This window comes from Aedes aegypti, chromosome 2, assembly GCF_002204515.2.
Source record: "Aedes aegypti strain LVP_AGWG chromosome 2, AaegL5.0 Primary Assembly, whole genome shotgun sequence".
Lineage (NCBI taxonomy): Eukaryota > Metazoa > Arthropoda > Insecta > Diptera > Culicidae > Aedes > Aedes aegypti.
The window spans coordinates 76,607,954-76,626,605 of NC_035108.1; the positions used below are offsets into that span (position 1 = coordinate 76,607,954).

At 38.1% G+C, this 18,652-nt stretch overlaps 1 protein-coding gene across 12 annotated transcripts in view; it reads right to left on the minus strand.

Moving 5' to 3' along the window:
• Positions 1-18,652, minus strand: part of LOC5576419 (calcium-binding protein E63-1) — a 372,289-nt gene that overhangs the window by 280,330 nt on the left and 73,307 nt on the right. For all 12 annotated transcript variants that reach the window (XM_021841267.1, XM_021841276.1, XM_021841275.1 and 9 more), the window contains 2 exons: positions 16,808-16,840; positions 16,662-16,710 (listed from right to left, as the gene is read on the minus strand). In XM_021841267.1, coding sequence (XP_021696959.1) covers positions 16,662-16,710; positions 16,808-16,840 — 82 coding nt within the window. The remainder of the gene's footprint in view (positions 1-16,661; positions 16,711-16,807; positions 16,841-18,652) is intronic.

An 18,652-nucleotide genomic window follows, 5' to 3' on the forward strand; every position in this document is an offset into this window, starting at 1 on the left:
TTCGAATGGTAGGTGCCGAATTCATGGACATTTTTTTCTGTTAATAACGGATTCTGGCACACCGTGCTACAATGCAAACTAAAAACAACAATCTATATTATAAGGAATCTACCTTCCTTCTACAGAATAATTCACCAATTGATAAATGCCTAAAATGATTGCTTCTACAATTAGCACGTCACTAGAAATATACGCACTGTTCAACAATAGACGAGATTTTCTTGAGATTTTCCTTCGTTACAACTTTTACTGTTCTTAATAGGGTAGAAGTACCAATAGTGGAAGTACTTAGCACAACTGATCTTCACTTAACCGCTTAAATTCAAGAATCGCAATTGATGTACATATTAATATTGTAACGGGAAGTAACGATCATTAAGTAAATGAAAAAATGATTTCATCACAGTAACCAACGCCATGTCAATGAAAAATAATGCCTCCACTTTTGTCAGTTTTAAGGCTAAGTAGCCTGTCATTCGTTTTGGCAACAATGATGACTTTTCAGCTTGCATTTCGAAGTGATAAAACTCAGTCTTGATAATTTATCTTGACTTGAAAAAGTATCACTGAACGCGCTAAAATACATAAAGTATGCTGATACTTTTCCAGCTGTGTTAGTGCAAAACCAACTGATTTTCTTTGATTCGAGATCGTGTGATGCATTAGCAACAGTCATCAACGAAGCGTACAATTTTCAATAACGGCCTACTTCGCCTTAAAGCAAAACATAGCGTTCAATGTTTTCAACTTTTTCGTGTATCAACAAGCCAAATTTTTATGCTCCTCATATTACTCCTTCATGAAGCGATACAACTACAAGTGTGACTTGTGAAGCGTCGGTCGGAACTCGGAAATTATTTATTTCTTTTTCTAGAGTCGAAGATGGCATACATTGATCGAGTCCTAAGTTGAGAAAGACAATTTGTGAAAAGGTATGCTTCAAATTATGCCAAATAGCTGTTATACCAAATAACCATTATGCCAAATGACCACTATGCCGAATGGCGTTATGCCAAACGGCTTTATGCTAAATGGGGTAGAGCCAATTTGTTATTTTGGCTTTATGCACTTAAAAATTAGCTCAGAATAAGAAAAACAGAAACGTTTGCCTACTATTTCTCCAGTGTTGTGCTTTTGAGGTCCTTTTGTGCATGAGGTGAAAAAAGCGCGCGAAAACGGGTCACAAGGCGGACAAACTTCTAACAAAACCTTTCGAAAATTCGGCACGAAATCAAACAGCACGTGTGGTTTTTACAAATTTAACTGATAACAGCAGTTGCTATTGACACCCAATGGTTTATATAATTCGGCAATTCAAAGGGCAGTCGGCCCAGAAAGGATTAGGTACAAGAGGCGAATTCAAGAAAATGGAGAGATACAGAATATTTGGCAATATGAGAATGCTATAATTATTTTGCTGAAATAACTGAATTTCAGTTAAATATTAGGAAATTTCTTTTAAAATTACCTTTAGTTATACGTTTTCCGCAGTATTCTCGATATTAACCCTCTAATACCCAAATTTTGATTTTCGATCTTAATATTATTTTAAGTTATCTAAATTCGTTCTAAACACATTTTAGGCAATGATTCACTTTTATTCGCAAATCTATGAATTTTGGTTTTTGATTTTTATAATTTTTATTTTTGAACATCCCTATCCTTTTTCATTTTTTTTAAGCCTCTTCTAGTTACTGATTTTTGGCAATAATTAAAATTGAAGTTTTTATGGTACTTTTAAAAATAACAAATTTTTTATATTTTTCTGCAAAAAAAAAATTTCCGTGCAATTAACGGAAAAACAGGTTTGAAATTTTTTCAATACCACCAGCTCTTCTTCTGTTATAGGTTAATAGAAGAAAAATGTAAAAGGTACGATTTTTTATATTACACGTTAAATAAATCCCAGGCATTTGTAGGTTATATAAGAATACAATTTTTCAAACATTTTTCAAAAATACAAAAAAGATTCAAAAGTCATAAAAAACTTTTCTCATATGCGTGTTATGAGTCAAGGTTTAAGCCAAAAATAAAATCGTTTTGATTTCCGAGCTACGAAAAAATACACAAAACCCAAAGGCGGGTTTGGGTATTAGAGGGTTAAATTATTAAGTTGAAGTTTTTGGAGGAATACAAAGAGAAATTATTAAAAGATTGCTTGGAGAAATTATTGATTTATCCTGAAAGAAATGCTGAAGGAAGGTTATTCCACATTACAACTTTCCCAAGAAAAGCTTTTAATAACTCACTTTTTGTTTGCAATCATTAAGATACGACAATTATCATAAAAGAGAATACGGCCATGGGCGAAACCGTCTTTGTCAGGGAGTTCATTGTTACCTGTCATCTCTCTTTAGAATCGAAAACCTCGCATGTGGCTAACTTTTAGTGAGTTTTTGTTGAGATCGTTATTCTGATATATTGATTAGCAGAAGCGTACATGCCATTTAATCAGTTGTCTACTGAGAGCTTTGCTTTATTCTTCCTAGAACCTAATAAGGATCGTCAGATCGCTGAAAGATATCTGGAAATATTTTGAAGGATTTTTACAGAGTTCTTATAGGAACTGAATCGTGAACTGAACAGTCATGTAGCATATGGAACATATATTGATTCCGTGTCCCTAACAGTACGGTAAATGTGAATCTTCAGACTTTTCCCAATCAGAACTGGTCTAAACCGTTACTAGGAACTCAGCCTAGAAGTACAACTATGGCGCGTTTTAGAGTCCACTTTACCCATTGTGAATGAAGGAGATGAGTAGATGTCCTTAATAGAGCTGCGTTAGACGCAAGATCTCAGAATATTTAGGTGAAAGTGTGCGTAGGCTTTCGAAAATGAAGGTTTCGCATAAAAATGTGTGAATGAATTTTCTTCAGAGGTCACTGGCACCTCCTCTCCCAAATTAAATCCTAGCTACGCCCATGCGCACTCGTACACTCCTACATACAGTCAGATATCGTATAATACAAAACTCTATAACATGGTCGGTTCACGGCTGTTCTCGTTGTAGAAATTTCACCGGAACCGCTTCAAAAACCATCAACTACCATGCGTCTCCATCAATGCAATCAAAGGCCAAATAAACTCCATCGAACAGAAGGGTCACAAATGTGCATGCACCTGTATTGTTAATAGGTGGCTTTGAGGAATGTGAAAATGGAAATATGGATTTTTTGGTTAGAAAATTTGAATTAATTGCTACAGTTGAATTTTAGGATAAGTTTTAACTGCATAGAAAACTTGAAAACATTTACAAAATAACAGATCATTTAAAATTTTGTAACGCATCAATTTCTCAGAGATGTAAAATTACAAATTTAAAAAAAGTTTCCAGGAGACAAGCGTATGCAATATAAGTAAAGTAATTTTTTGCAATATAAGTAAAGCAAGAATTTTTTGATTAAAAAACTTTAAGAAAGGTATTTTTCATTCTAACTGGATTCTGATAGCTATTCGTGGGTGGAAGAAATGAAAGCCGGTCTATAGCTACGAGTTACGGGATTTCCTCATCATGAAAGCGGGGAAACGCCTAAATCAGCTAAGGAACGGAAATGAGAAGGATTTGAATAATTTATGTGCTGATAAAGCTCGGGCTCGATTGAAGTGATAAAGTCAGAATCGCCACCATTGGAACGGAATTTTACGTCGCATTGTCCAAACAATTCTCCGCTGAGAAATCAACCTTCCCCGGCGGCTATTCTTGTTTACAGTCAAGTCGTCCATCACCGAACCTGTTGACGAAGCCGAAAGCATTCGACAGCCGAATTTTGGCACGCTGCTAAAGCAAATACCACCAGTTGACACGAGATGATGAAACGCTTTCGATTGGATGCATCTGGCTGGAAACGCTACTTGCGGTAGACCCTCACTTTTTGGCAACGGCACGCGGATGCTTGTCACGGCCTAATGGAACGTACAAAACCTGGCAATAATAATTAGTGGCCGAGCAGAACTAAACAGGAAGCACACTGACTGTGAGCTGGTGGCGTGGCAATACCCAAGTATCGGTTGGCTAGCAGAGTCGTTTTTCGTCGTGACCTTTGCATTTGACAGGCACGTGACTGCTGGTGAACGTTTTCATCTTTGGTGAGCCGGAAAGTTAAACCGAGTTTGGAAATTTCACGTCCGTAGGAATAATTTATGGATTTGGACTATAAAGTTCTGCCCCACCTAGCAAATCTGAGTAGTAGAGTAAGGTCCATCAAAATGCAAAAATCATCATTTCAAGTTTTATGATAGTTTTTATATGGAAAATGATATCAAATTATAAATCTTATTAATTGATTGATTTTTTTTAAATGTATAGAGTATGTTTTTCGTATTGTGGATGATTTTTATGTGGTGCCTTCCTTAGCCGAGTGGTCACTGGTCAGTGTCCACGGCTATAAGAGTAAGAGGAACGGTGCTCATCTTATCACCCCTGTGCATTTTTCCACCACTTCCCCTACTCATTTCATTTCCTTTTAAATTCAAGATATTTTCTCAAAAAAAATATCGGTGAATATTGTTTAAATGATATTTGGAGAATTGTTATTCCAAAAATAATTTGATTTTTTCATTAGGCTCCTTATCGATTACACTTTTGAAAGCGAGCGATTTTTGAAATTAAAAAATATACATTATCGATTTTTTTAAATTGAAATCGAAACTTTGTTCCTTATTCGTTTAAATTTGATTATTTTAGTGACATCGTACAATATTAGTCAAACGATTTACAGATTGTGATTTCACTGATAAATTTAAAAGATATTCATATAGATATAGATGGACCAGGTGTTCACTTTATAAAATGAACAGTCCTTGGTAGCAGGCCAGATTATATACCGTTTTACGGCACAAATATGTATAAATCGTTTAGTGTTACTTAAATTGCCTTAAAATGATATATCATCTTTCTCAGAAACCTCGATATTAACTGAGACAATAATAAAAACGAATCATTTTTCTTAATATTTTGTTAATTTGCACCTTATGTCAACTGATTTGCCATCTATAAGAACGTAGGTGGCGAAGTCAGGAACCTAAAACATGATGAACGCTGGTATGAGCGTTCCAGTATTCGCCACCCCAGTTTTGAATACAAAAACAAAATTTCTGATAAATTCTTATATATTTGGGCCTTGAGAGTTTCAATACATTATTTAATTTATTATTTAATTTGGAATCCATGATGTTTCACACTGATGTCATTTTATAACACCGAGTTTCAGTTTGACTTAGTATTTTTCAATGACACGGCGAAAAAAATGAACATTTTTCGTGTCTCAACGATCAGATTATATATCTGTGCAGTAAATTTTGGGCTGATGAATTCAATTATCCCTAATCATTTCTCCAGCTCGCCACAGTTGTAACAAAATTGATTTAAGAGTTTATGAGTATTTCTTTGGTAAGTATTTTCAATCGTGCATGCGAAAAGGATTCATACATACCTATTGTGAGATACAGAATCCACTGCGTTGTACAGTCAACTTTCGTTCGATGCACTAAACTTGTAGCCCACTTAGTGAAAGATTTTCACTTATCGGGCTGAGTTTTGAGCTGTCAAATAACGTAGAACAAAAGAAAAACAGAGCTACCAACATTGATAAATTGCGTCTTGTGTCAGAAAATGACGTTTGCCTTCGTTTTAAGTGGGCTATAGCCCAACTAACGGGAGCCCAATTAAAACGTAGTCCAATTAAAGATAGTGCAACGAACGAAATTCGACTGTAGAATGGTAATAGAATTGATCACAGTAAACTGGTTGGCAATTCTGAGTGAATCATTACTGTCACTTGCAGATAAGATGCATTCATGCTGCCTCACTTGCGAATAAGTTGTAAGCTGAGAGAGAGGAGACAGCTCACTGACAACTGGCTTGCTTTCTTGGCTTCTTGGATTTCTTCTTCTCAAGTTTGGGTTGTGCACAATGGTTCGGAGAGCACGAAATGGGTCAAAACCATTTTCACATTCCATTTGTTATCAAAAAGATCATAAAATGAAAAAAAAAAATCAAGAGCAATTTGAGTCCAATCGACAATATTTAAATATTCAACAATTTTATATGCGATAGCACAGGAAAATAACCTGAATTTTCAATCACATAGTTTTAGTTTGGCCTAATTTTGACGGTTTTTCACGCTCTGCCCTTCCAATGTGCGGTTTTCCAGTGACAGTTGATGACAGGTTCCCTTGACTTTTGGGAGCTCGAAATCTAAGCCAGCTACAGTATCGGACATATAAAATGCACCAAAGCCGTTTTCCCATACAAAATGGTCAACTTCAGAGAGCTATATCTCCGCCGTTTCTCAACCGATTCTTTTCATTTTTTGTGTGATGAACTACAAATTTCCTCAATTTTCAAAAGCTATTGTAAAAGTTGTGTGAAAACTATTGATTCAAAAGTTACAGATAGGTTGAATTTTGACATAAAAAATGCACCAAGACACAAAGTGATGTGGCAGAAAAACTACGCGGCGTAGCATCTTGGTGTCTTCAGCGCATTTGTTCATTGTGTGATAAGGACCAAATGCGCTGAAGACACCGAAAGGATACGACGCATAGTTTGTCTGATGCATTACTTTTCGTCTTGGTGCATTTTTTATGTCAAAATTCAACCTATCTGTAACATTTGAATCAATAGTTTTCACACAACTTTCAATTCCAATTCCAGGGATTCAAGGGAGAATTCCTGAAAGATTCCTAGCGGATCTCCTTTAAGAATTTCTCGTGAAACGCTTGGAGGAATCGCTGGAGAAGCTCCTGGAGGAATTTCTTAAGGGACTCCTGGAGTATTTCCCGAAGTAAATCCTAAAGAAAAATAACTCTGAAGGAATTCCCGAAGGAACTCCTGGAGGAATATTTGGAGTAATATTCAAAAGAATACTTCGAGGAACTCTTGGAGGAATTTCCGAAGAACCTCCTGGAGGAATTCCTGAACGAACTCCAGGAGGAATTCCTGAAGGAACTCCTAGAGAAATTCTTGAAAGAATTTCTGGAGGTATTACTGAAGAAATTCCTGGACAAAGTCATGGAGATACTCCTGGAGGAAACTCCAGAAGAAAGTCTAGAGAAAAAAAAACCTGAAGGATCTTCTGAGGGAATTTTTTGATGAACTGGATGAATTCCTGGAAGAACTCTTGGAATAATTCCTGAATGATATATATATTTTTTTTGATTTGAACTCCTGGAGGAATTCCTTAAGGAACTCTTGGACGTATTACCGAAGGAACACCTGGAGGAATTCCTTAAAGAACTCTTGATAAAATTTCTGAAGGAACTCCTGAATTCCTGTAGAAATCTCGTGGAGAAATTTCTGAATGCACTCTTAAAGAAATTCCTGAAGGATTATTCTGAAGGAGCTCCTGAAGTAATTCCTGAAGAAACTCCTGGAGGAATCCCATAAGGGTTTCCTAGTGGAACTCTTGTAGGAATTCCTGAAGGAACTTCTAGAACAATTCCTAAAGGAACTCCTGGAAAAATTCCTGAAAGAACCCCTGCAGAAATTCCTGAAAAATACCTGAAGAAACTCCAGTAGAAATTCCTGAAGCTACTACGGGAGAAATTCCTGAAAATAATCCTGAAGGAATTCCCGAAGAAACTCCTGCAGGAATATTTGGAGTGAAATTTGAAGGAATATCTGGAGGAATTTCCGAACAACCTCCTGGAAGAATTCCTGAAAGAACTCCTGGAAAAAATCCTGAAGAATTCCTGGAGGAATCCCTAGGAAAATTCTGGAGGAATTCCCGAAGGGTTTCCTACAGGAACTCTTGGAGGAATTCCTGAAGGAACTCCCTGATGGAATACGTGTAGGATGTCCTGAAGTAAATCATCGAAGATTCCCTGGAGTAAATCCTGAAGGAACTCCTGGAAAAATTCTTGAAGGAAATTATGGATGAATTCCTGGAGGAATTGTTGAAGGAAACCCTGGAGGATTTCCTGGAAGATCTCCTGGAGGAATTCCTGAAGGAACTTCTGGAAGTATATTTGGAGGAATTCCTGGATGAATACCTAGAAGAACTCCTGGGCTAATCTCAGAAGAAACTCTTTCAGGAATTCTTGGAGGAACTCCTGAAGGTATAACTGAAGAAACTCCATGATGAAATCCTGGAGATACTCCTGGAAAGGTTCCTGAAGGTACTCTTGGAGTAATTCCTGAAGGAACTTCTTAAGGAATTCCTGTAGAAACTTCTGAAGGAACCCTTGAGGTATTACAGAAGGAACACCTGGAGAAATTCCTGAAGATTCTCTTGGAGTAATTCTTGAACGAACTCTTGGTAAAATTCCTGAAGGAACTCCTGGGACAATTCTTGAAGCGAACCCTGGAGGAAATCTTTATAGATATCCAAAAGTAATTTATGAAGAAATTGTTAGAGGAATTCCTGAAGATATACCTGGAGTATTTTCCCGAAAGAACTCCTCAAAAGACTCCTGGAGGAATTTCTGTAGAATTTCCTGGAGGAATTCCTGAAAGCACTTCCTGCAGAATTCCTGTAGATATCCCTTAGAATTCCTGGAGATATCCCTAAGATACTCCTGGAGCAATTCCTAAAGGGTTTCCTAGAGAAACTCTTGAAGTAATTCCTGAAGGAACTCCTGAAACAATTTCTGGGGGAATTCCGGAAGAAAATCCTAGAGTAACTCCTGAAGGAATTCCTGAAGTAAATCCTTGAAGATTTTCTAAAAAGATTTCCTGGAGTAATTCCTGAAGGAACTCCTGGAAGAATTATCGAAGGAATTCATGGAGGAATTCCTGAAGACGTTTTTGAAGGAAACTCTGGAGAATTTCCTGAAAGATCTGCTAGAGGATTTTCTGAAAACGCTCATGGAGGAATTCTTGAAAATACTCCTGGAAGATTTTCTTGAAGGAACTCTTGGAGGAATCCTAAAGAAAAACTTCTGTCAGAATTCCTGTAAGAGCTCATTGAGAAATTCCTAAAAAAAAAACTCTTGGAGGAATTCATGAACGAACTTCTTGATGAATTCCTGAAGGAATTCCTTAGTATTTCCTGGAGGATTTCGATGGAAGATTCCACAAGAACAAATAAAAAAAATTAATTCATAATTAATAATTCATAAATTAATATTAATACAGAGATCCCATGTGAGTTTGCTAGTGGAATACCGAAGATTTTCTATAGTAAATCTTTCGGAAATCCCCTCTGAAATCACCTCGTCAGGATTAGAGAAGTACTATTTCATATACAGTCATCTCTCCCTCACTCGATCCGTATGTCGATATCGAACCATAGCAAAAGTTGATTTTTAAGGATACCTCAATGATCGCATAACATCTGTTAAATTTTCCACATTGAAAAAAACAAAAACTGATAATTCATATAAATCAGGAATTCTGACAGAAGTTTTTTTAGGATTCCTCCAAGAGTTCCTTCAAGAAAATCTTCCAGAAGTATCTTCAAGAATTCCTCCAAGAGCGTTTTCAGAAAATCCTCTAGCAGATCTTTCAGGAAATCCTCCAGAGTTACCTTCAAAAACTCCTTCAGGAATTCCGCCATGAATTCCTTCGATAGTTCTTTCAGGAATTACTCCAGGAAATCTTTCAGAAAATCTTCAAGGATTTACTTCAGGAATTTCTTTAGGAGTTACTCCAGAATTTTCTTCTGTAATTCCCCCAGAAATTCTTTCAAGAGTTCCTTCAGGAATTACTCCAAGTGCTTTCAGGAATTCCTCCAGGAAATTCTACAGAAATTCCTCCAGGAGTTTTTTGAGGAGTTCTTTCGGGAAAATACTCCAGGTATATATTTAGGAATTCCTCTAACAATTTCTTCATAAATTACTTTTGGAGATCTATAAAGATTTCCTCCAGGGTTTGCTTCAAGAATTGTCCCAGGAGTTCCTTCAGGAATTTTACCAAGAGTTCGTTCAAGAATTATTCCAAAAGAATCTTCAGAAATTTCTCCAGGTGTTCCTTCTGTAATACCTCAAGGGTTCCTTCAGAAGTTTCTACAGGAATTCCTTAAGAAGTTCCTTCAGGAATTACTCCAAGAGTACCTTCAGGAACCTTTCCAGGAGTATCTCCAGGAATTCATCACGGAGTTACTTCAGTTATACCTTCAGGAGTTCCTCCAATAATTCCTGAAAGAGTTTCTTCTGAGATTAGCCCAGGAGTTCCTCCAGGTATTCATCCAGGAATTCCTCCAAATATACTTCCAGAAGTTCCTTCAGGAATTCCTCCAGAAGATCTTTCAGGAAATTCTCCAGGGTTTCCTTCAACAATTCCTTCAAGAATTCATCCATGATTTCCTTCAAGAATTTTTCCAGGAGTTCCTTCAGGATTTACTCCAGGGAATCTTCGATGATTTACTTCAGGACATCCTACACGTATTCCACCAGGGAGTTCCTTCAGGAATTCCTCCAAGAGTTCCTGTAGGAAACCCTTCGGGAATTCCTCCGTAAGTTTCCTAGGGATTTCTTCAGGAATTCTTCAGGATTTTTTCTAGGAGTTCTTTCAGGAATTCCTCCAGGAGGTTGTTCGGAAATTTCTCCAGATGTTTTCAAATTTCACTCCAAATATTCCTGCAGGAGTTCCTTCGGGAATTCCTTCAGGATTATTTTCAGGAATTCCTCCCGTAGTAGCTTCAGGAATTTCTACAGGTATTTCTCAGGAACTTCTGCAGGGGTTCCTTTAGGAATTGTTCTAGAAGTTCCTTCAGGAATTCCTACAAGAGTTCCACTAGGAAACCCTTATGGGATTCCTCCAGGAGTTTCTTCAGGAGCTCCTTCAGAATAATCCTTCAGGAATTTCTTTAAGAGTGCATTCAGAAATCCCTCCACGAGATTTCTACTGGGTTTTAGGAGTTCCTTCAGAAATTTTACCAAGAGTTCCTTAAGGAATTCCTCCAAGAGTTGAAATAAAAAAAAATAAAAAATAAAAATAAATAAATATATACATATATATATATATATATATATATATATATATATATATATATATATATATATATATATATATATATATATATATATATATATATATATATATATATATATATATATATATATATATATATATATATATATATATATATATATATATATATATATATATATATATATATATATATATATATATATATATATATATATATATATATATATATATATATATCCAAGAGCTCTTTCAGGAATTCATACAGTTCCTCAAGAAATTCCCTCAGAAGATCCTTCAGGTTTTTTTTTTCTAGAGTTCCTTCTGGAGTTTCCTCCAGGAGTATCTGCATGACTTTGTCCAGGAATTCCTTCAGCAATACCTCCAGAAATTCTTTCAAGAATTTCTCTAGGAGTTCCTTCAGGAATTCCTCCTGGAGTTCGTTCAGGAATTCCTCCAGGAGGTTCTTCGGAAATTCCTCCAGGAGTTCCTCCAAGTATTCTTTTGAATATTATTCCAAATATTTCTTCAGGAGTTCCTTCGGGAATTCCTTCAGAGTTATTTTCCTTCAGGATTTACTTCGGGAAATACTCCAGGAGTCCCTTAAGAAATTCCTCCAGGAGCTTCTCCAGCGATTCCTCCAAGCGTTTCACGAGAGATTCTTAAAGGAGATCCGCTAGAGATCCCTTAGAAGTTCTTCCAGGAATTCTCCCTTGAATCCCTTAAAGGATTTCTTCAAGTTCCTCCAGAGATTTTACTTTATGGATTTCTCCAGTTCTTTTTCTAGGAGTTCCTTCAGGGATTCTCCTGAAGTTTCTCCAGGAGTTATTCCAGGAATACTTCCAGGAGTTCTTTCAAAGATTTCTATTAGCATTCTTCCTGAACTATCAGATTTTTTTTTTCCAATATGGAATATTTACGGTTGTTCCGGGTTAGTTTAGGAATCATAAAATGACCATAATGGTCAAACATTCATATAACTTAATTCGATATTTAAGAATACTTAATTAAATCTAATATGGAACATAGAACCTATCAGAACTTTTTTTTCAATTTTACGGATGTTCCGGGTTAATTACGGAACCATAAGATGGTCAAAGTGATCAAACATTCATATCACTAAATCCAATATGTTAGAATACTTAATTTTAATCAACAAGGAACATATGAATAATCTTTTTTTTTTTCAATATGGAAAATTTTACAGATGTTCCGGGTTAGTTCCGGAACCATAAAATGGCTGTAATGGTCAAACATACAGATTACTAAATACGAGTTGTAAGAGTACTTCTTTCTAACAAACAAGAGACAAAGGAACTATCGGAAAAAAATTTTTTTTTCAGTATTTCCATTTTTTCGGGTGTTCCGGGTTAGTTCCGGAACCATAAAATGGCCGCAATGGGCAAACATTCAGATTATTAAATACGAATTGTAAGAATACTTATTTCTAACAAACAAGAGACAAAGGAACTATCAGAATATAGTTTTTTAATAATGCCAATTTTACGGATGTTCCGGGTTTGCTCCAGAACCATAAAATGGCCATAACGGTCAATCATTCATTTCACTAAATCCCCCATGTAAGAATATTTTCGTGTGCGGCTGCGCAGCAAAACGTAATCATGACAGTTTATTTCAGTTCCATCAATTCTATTTGCTGTAAGGAACTCAGGATGATTCCAGGGCTCTAGGTGGCCAGGGCGAAGTCTCCGGTCAATGGGACCACCACCAATCGATTCAGCAGCCTTTTTCCGATCTAGAATGGCCAAAATCATTTCCTGGAACCGTTACCCAGCTGAGATATTGCATTTAGTCGCGTTTTGGAGCCCGATTTTCCCACTGTGCAATGTGTGGCGGCGAAGGATGAACCACGAACTCGCCCAACTCTACGACGAACCCAGTATCCAGAAGGTGGCCAAAGCTGGAAGGATACGATGGGCAGGGTATGTTGCAAGAATGCCGGACAGCACCCCTGCAAAGATGGTGTTCGCTTCGGATCCGGTTATCAATTTGGCGTATCAATTTGACGATAATAAGTTCAAGTTGTAACGCTTGCTTAGCACACAACGTACAGCAGCTTTAGCGCCACTCTCGGGTTAGAGAGACTGCTGACGCTTTTCAAAGGTCCGGCTAAGAGACTCTTTACACGGGCGAGTATTTTAAGTGGCTCAAACACGCATTTTTCTCCGACCAACCCAAATGGAAGCTCTAACGAATTAAGAAATGGAAAAAGAATCACCGAATAAAATTTTAAAACCTAATTTAGGAAAGCCTTAACCAATTAAGCAAAGAAAGCGATATATTGAGGTGCAGTTGTTGCGTTTCACAATTTTATAATCATAACTAATCCTACTTTGAGCTCAAAGGGGTGAAAAACTTACAGTTTGTCTTACAAATTGTGTTCTGACGTTGGGGCCCAATCGTCGTGTTGCTCCAATCGATGTCGCGTGACCTGCAGACTGCAGCTCTGGAGATTTGATGGGTGGCTGACGAGGTATGATGGTCGGTTGGGGTGCAACACGTTGGTGTATCACGGTCGCTCCCTAGAGCGCCAGATCGTATGGCTGACCTCTCAGCGCGGAGCTGAGTGATAACGAGAGAGAGCGCGACGGCTTTCGCGGCTTCTCTGCAGTCTCGGCTAATGGGGATCCACTGAGTGCTCCACCCTGGCTACGGGTGTCGTTCGTACTGGCACTGTGAGATCACTCGGCGTCTGGGGAACTCAAATCGATCGTCGATGAACGGAAGGCGATGGGCTTGAGCGTCGCTGGTCGGGAGCGGCGCTGGGAGAGTCGCAGCGTTCTCCTGTAGCGTGCGGGATGTTCCTCTCAACGATTTCACCGGAAGGGGATGAGCACCGTCGCGCGTAGGCTCGCGCTGATGCGCGTGAGACCGTTGATGCGCGTGAAAGCGGCGATGCGCGTGGAAATCTCGATGCGCCGACAAGCTTGGGGATTCTAAATCCCAAAATAAAAACCCTTCGTTCAGGGAAAGCTATCCCACAACGAAATTAGAATGCTTCCTAAAAGCTTTGGATCACAAACTGGCTTACCTATGCTTTTTTATGCTTATCACTCACACAGTGTACTATATCAATCAACGGATTAACTATTATCCTGCAAACTATAGAATTTGTTTAGTTTGGATCTACCACTAAATCTTCAATTCTCACCTCAACTATTCACCAAGCACAGAACTGGTTTATAGGTATTAAGTATCTTGCTCTAATCGAACTGAACTGAAGCTGGCCTACGTGTGACTCAATCGCTTGCCTTTACAAAAGTGATTTGGTGGCATTCCCTTCTACATGCCTCAACTCAGGCTCAACAATACAAATTCGCAAAACTGGTAAACACCTATTGTTCAAAATTCGCAGTGCTAAAATATCTGCAATGCAGATATATCTCAGCCAATCCATATCTGCCGCGTAGCCCGATCCGAAGATACTCTTTCGCATTTCCTCTTATGGTATGCGCCGCGATCCCTATTGCAATCCTTATTGCTGGGGGCGTGAGCCATCTCACTCCGCATGCACTCATACTCTACACTTCGTTTAACTACCTGTATCTGGACGGTGGGAGAGAGATTGGGTGGACCATAGATTCCGTCACGCGAGTGTCGCAATTCCTCTTTTTCTTAAGAGATGGCACTGCCACATGCTGTCAGTTGCGCAATATTCATATTGTGATGGGATTCCTAAGGAATCACATAGCAATGTATTAGAAAGTCGTTACAAAGTTTAAGGAGATACTTCAATTTTTCATTGGTTTTCAAACTTCTCTACTTTTCTAAAAACGCGTGCATATTTCAAGGATGTGTTATACTACGCAACCCTCACTCTCTATAATAGCTTCCTTTTCTTCTAATACATCATTTTGATGGGAACATGATTTCTCGATTTTTCGATGGTGTCCGGTATTGGATGCTGTCCGGTACTGAGAGATCTCCCCCTACTTACATTCAAATGTATAAAACTGCTGATACTAGTGAGATTAGAGATGGGCAAAAATAATCGGAGGCGTTCAAAAGATCCGGATCACTCAAAAGAACGAGTGATCCGTAGCTCTTTTTTGACTAGAGTCGATTCATTTGATCAGACAAAAAGTGACCCGGAAAAAGAACGAACCGATTCTATTCCCCTATTCTCGTTTTTCGATTTTTATTACGCTTGACACGGGCCTTGCTTTGCGCGGCATGCAACTCATGCAAGCATTTTTTCCGTGCTTTCTGCGCTCTTATTATAGACAGACAAACTTGCCCGTCCACTTGCACACAGGAAGATGTAAGAAAGAGCCCACCATGCCCACTTGAATGGCAAGCACATTTTTTGCTTATTCCTTTTGGTTAGGGTAGGGGTAGTCGGCCGAGTGTATCGTGAGTTTTTGAGAAAGAATGTACGAAGAATGAGAGAGAGAAAGACACGAAAGGAACGACCATGCGTCGCGCAACAGGGAGTGAACCGTTCTTTCTCCGTTCGCTCTGTTCAATTTGCTGTTCTTTTGCGAGCCGCTGAGCCACTGAACCGCTCAAAAGATCCGGTTCACTAGTATGAGTGATTCAGATCGGATCCGTTCACTGAAATGAGCCGTTTTGCCCATATCTAAGTGAGATAAAACAATAGTTTCATGGAAATCAATAGAACAACAACTTCTTCTACAAACTACGTGCCAACAATTCGTGAATTACTCAATTTTTAAAGAAAATCCTTCCTACGACTTACTGGGAAAAATTCAATTTGATCGGTTAAAACAATTTCCATTGAACAACTAACAAAACACTACTGCATCAATAGAAAAACTAAACGATACAACTAATTAAATGGATTCATTACACTTTCTCGTAAAGCGTCCGTTATTGATTCCAAACTGTGATAAAAAAAAAGGGTGATGATGACGGTCATTATAACACTAGCTGCCCTCATCCTTTCTCCCAGATGGCAATGATAAACCGATTTGAATATGACTCTCCCATCATTAAAACCACATCAATCACGATGGACGAGACCACAGTGTGACCAACCAACCGTTGCACAGTGGCCGAACTCCGTACAATTGGTGGTCAAATCTTTGATTTTCGGGGTTTTTAGCTGAATTGCTAACCCCAAAAATATAATCCACAGTTTTATGGAAATTATGGACATTAAAAACCAACATTTCTGGTACCTTTGACAAAGCATATTTCATCCATTTAGTTCATGAAGATCCATATCAACATCAAGTTGCACTAAAATTCTATTGTTTTACTCTGAACGGAAGAAGAACATTGTGCGGAATCATTCGAGGGTTTTCAATTTCTTTGGAATCTGCTTCCGTTTCAGATCGCTAGTCAAAACAATTCAGATGATTTGATGACATGATTTACTGAGTAACAATTGTTTGATTATTTTTACTGTATGTATAAGAAATGTTATAGTATACACAAGTAAAGTTATAGCACATCGAATACCATACAATATTTGTAACAATGTGGGTGAATGATCGTTTTACCGTGTTCCATAAGCAACTTTCAACAACTTTAAATGATTCATGTATACAGTTTGAAAGCTAACACATCAAATAAAATGTGAAAATATCGTATTAGCAAACATATTTTTTCACGTGTGACCACCGTGCGTTGAGGGACATTTTAAGTGGTCGATTTGTATCGTTGGATGAAATTTGAATTGGGACATGTTTACGGATGATGGAAGGCCAACACGAGTAACGTCTAACCTGATGATTGATTACGATCGAAACCACACTGACTGTAACAAAACGGCTTGTTATGCCGAATGGTCAACCAAACCTACCTTTGATCTCTTCCTCGGTCAAAGTTCTGCTCTTTGCTGTGGGATTGCTCTGCAATTAGGGGAAACAAAAAAGAGAGATGGGAAGAAGTCGTACGAGTGAATAATTAGATTCCCACTAGGAATTCCTACGTTTGCAAACCAATTACCTTTCGTCGTCCTATCAACGCTGCGCCCAACATCTGGAAAAAAGAAACGAAGGGAAAGTGGTGCATTAATAAGCGTAACCAACGCGATAAAATGCTGCATCTATGGGTGAATATTAGGGTGGCACAAAATGATCCAACTACAAAGATCCTAAGTTACATCCCCCAATGTTTGTGAATTAGGATTCCAAATATATGCTATGTTCGCATGGTCGACGTAACCCTCAGCACCATCATTGTTGTGAAAATTCGTTTCTGAGTTCCCAGTTAGATTCGAAACGAACACCATCTTTGCTGGGCTGCTCTTCGGCATTTTTGCAACATACCCTGCCATCGTATCCTTCCAGTTTTGGGCACCTTCTGGATACTGGGTTCGCCGTAGAGTTGAGTGAGCTCGTGGTTCATCCTTCGCCCCTACACACTGTTTTCCTACACACCACCAAAGATCGTCCTAAGCACCCGACGTTCAAAGACTCCAAGTGCTTGCAAGTCCTCCTCAAGCATCGTCCACGTTCCATGCCCGTAGAGGACTACCGGCCTTATGAGCGTTCTGTATCCCCGTCAATCGAAACACTGCTACCTAGGCGAGCCCTGTTGCGCTCGGCTCCACTTTCTAGCATAATATGCTAGATATTATACTTTGTCTTGACAATAGCGTAGCTAGGGGGGTGTGGAACACTGGGGAGTAATTCCAAGCAACAGCACCAAAATTTGGTAAATTTTTTAATGCATTTTTTTCTATTGAGCTGAAACTTTGCACAGTTTTCCAGTTCCATCTAAATCGTCATTTTCCGATATCAAATCTTCAAGTTGAGTCACGACTAACTTTTCAAAAGGGTGTATGTGAAAATGGTTCAAAAATATTCAAAAAGCTGCAGCTTAGCTTAGCTTAGCTTAGACTGACTACACATATCAATGGTTGCTATTCCGTGATTGACCGAAGTCAGTGAAAATGCACAAAGAATCAACTAGAAGTTTGGCTGGGATTGGCCATAATCTTCTTCAATGTGCATAATTCAGTGCCTCTATTTATACAGGGTCAATAACGGCGCCGGCCACGTCCTTGCAGTCAGGTGGGATTTGGGGAAGGAATGTTAGTGTGTAACCTTTACTATTTGGAGACCGTGTTTGCCTCTGCATCTCCGCAAAGGTTACTGGGAGGGATGTTTGTTAATGGGGAGGATCGTTGGGTCACAGGATTCACTTTGATAAGCGATTAGACCATGATAAACGATTATTCGTGAGATATAAACATACTTAGAAATATAAAATTTTCGATTGACATGAAAAATTTTCAAGTAAGAGAAAATAATGCCGTTACTTGAAGTGACGAACCATTCAAAGTTTGTTGAACAAATAGCTAAAAGCAACATTCCTACAGGATATTTTACTCAAATTGAAAAAAAATATCGATTGGCTAGACCATCACATAATATTCTTATGCCGACACTTACAGTGGCGATCCATTCAAAGTTTTTTGAATAAAATGAACGTTTTGCAAGTCTACACTTCTAGCACAGACCAAACCATTCAAAGCATTTTTTTATGTATAAAAATAAAGGTAAGTGATTTAATACAAAAAATATAAAACAATAAAGTTATGAATAAGAGTTTATGTCGACACTCACAGTGACGAACCATTCATAGTTTGTTGAAAAATCATATTTATGTAACGATTAAATGTGCGGTCATACATATTTTATAGACTTGAAAAAAAAGGCATGAAACGAGCTCACCGATTGATCCTTCATCCTTGATTGAGCAGCCACAATCCACTTTCAGCTTCACTCGTGTGCTCGGCCATATAAAAGCACTCAGAAAAAAACGCGTCACCTGAGAGGAAAAAAA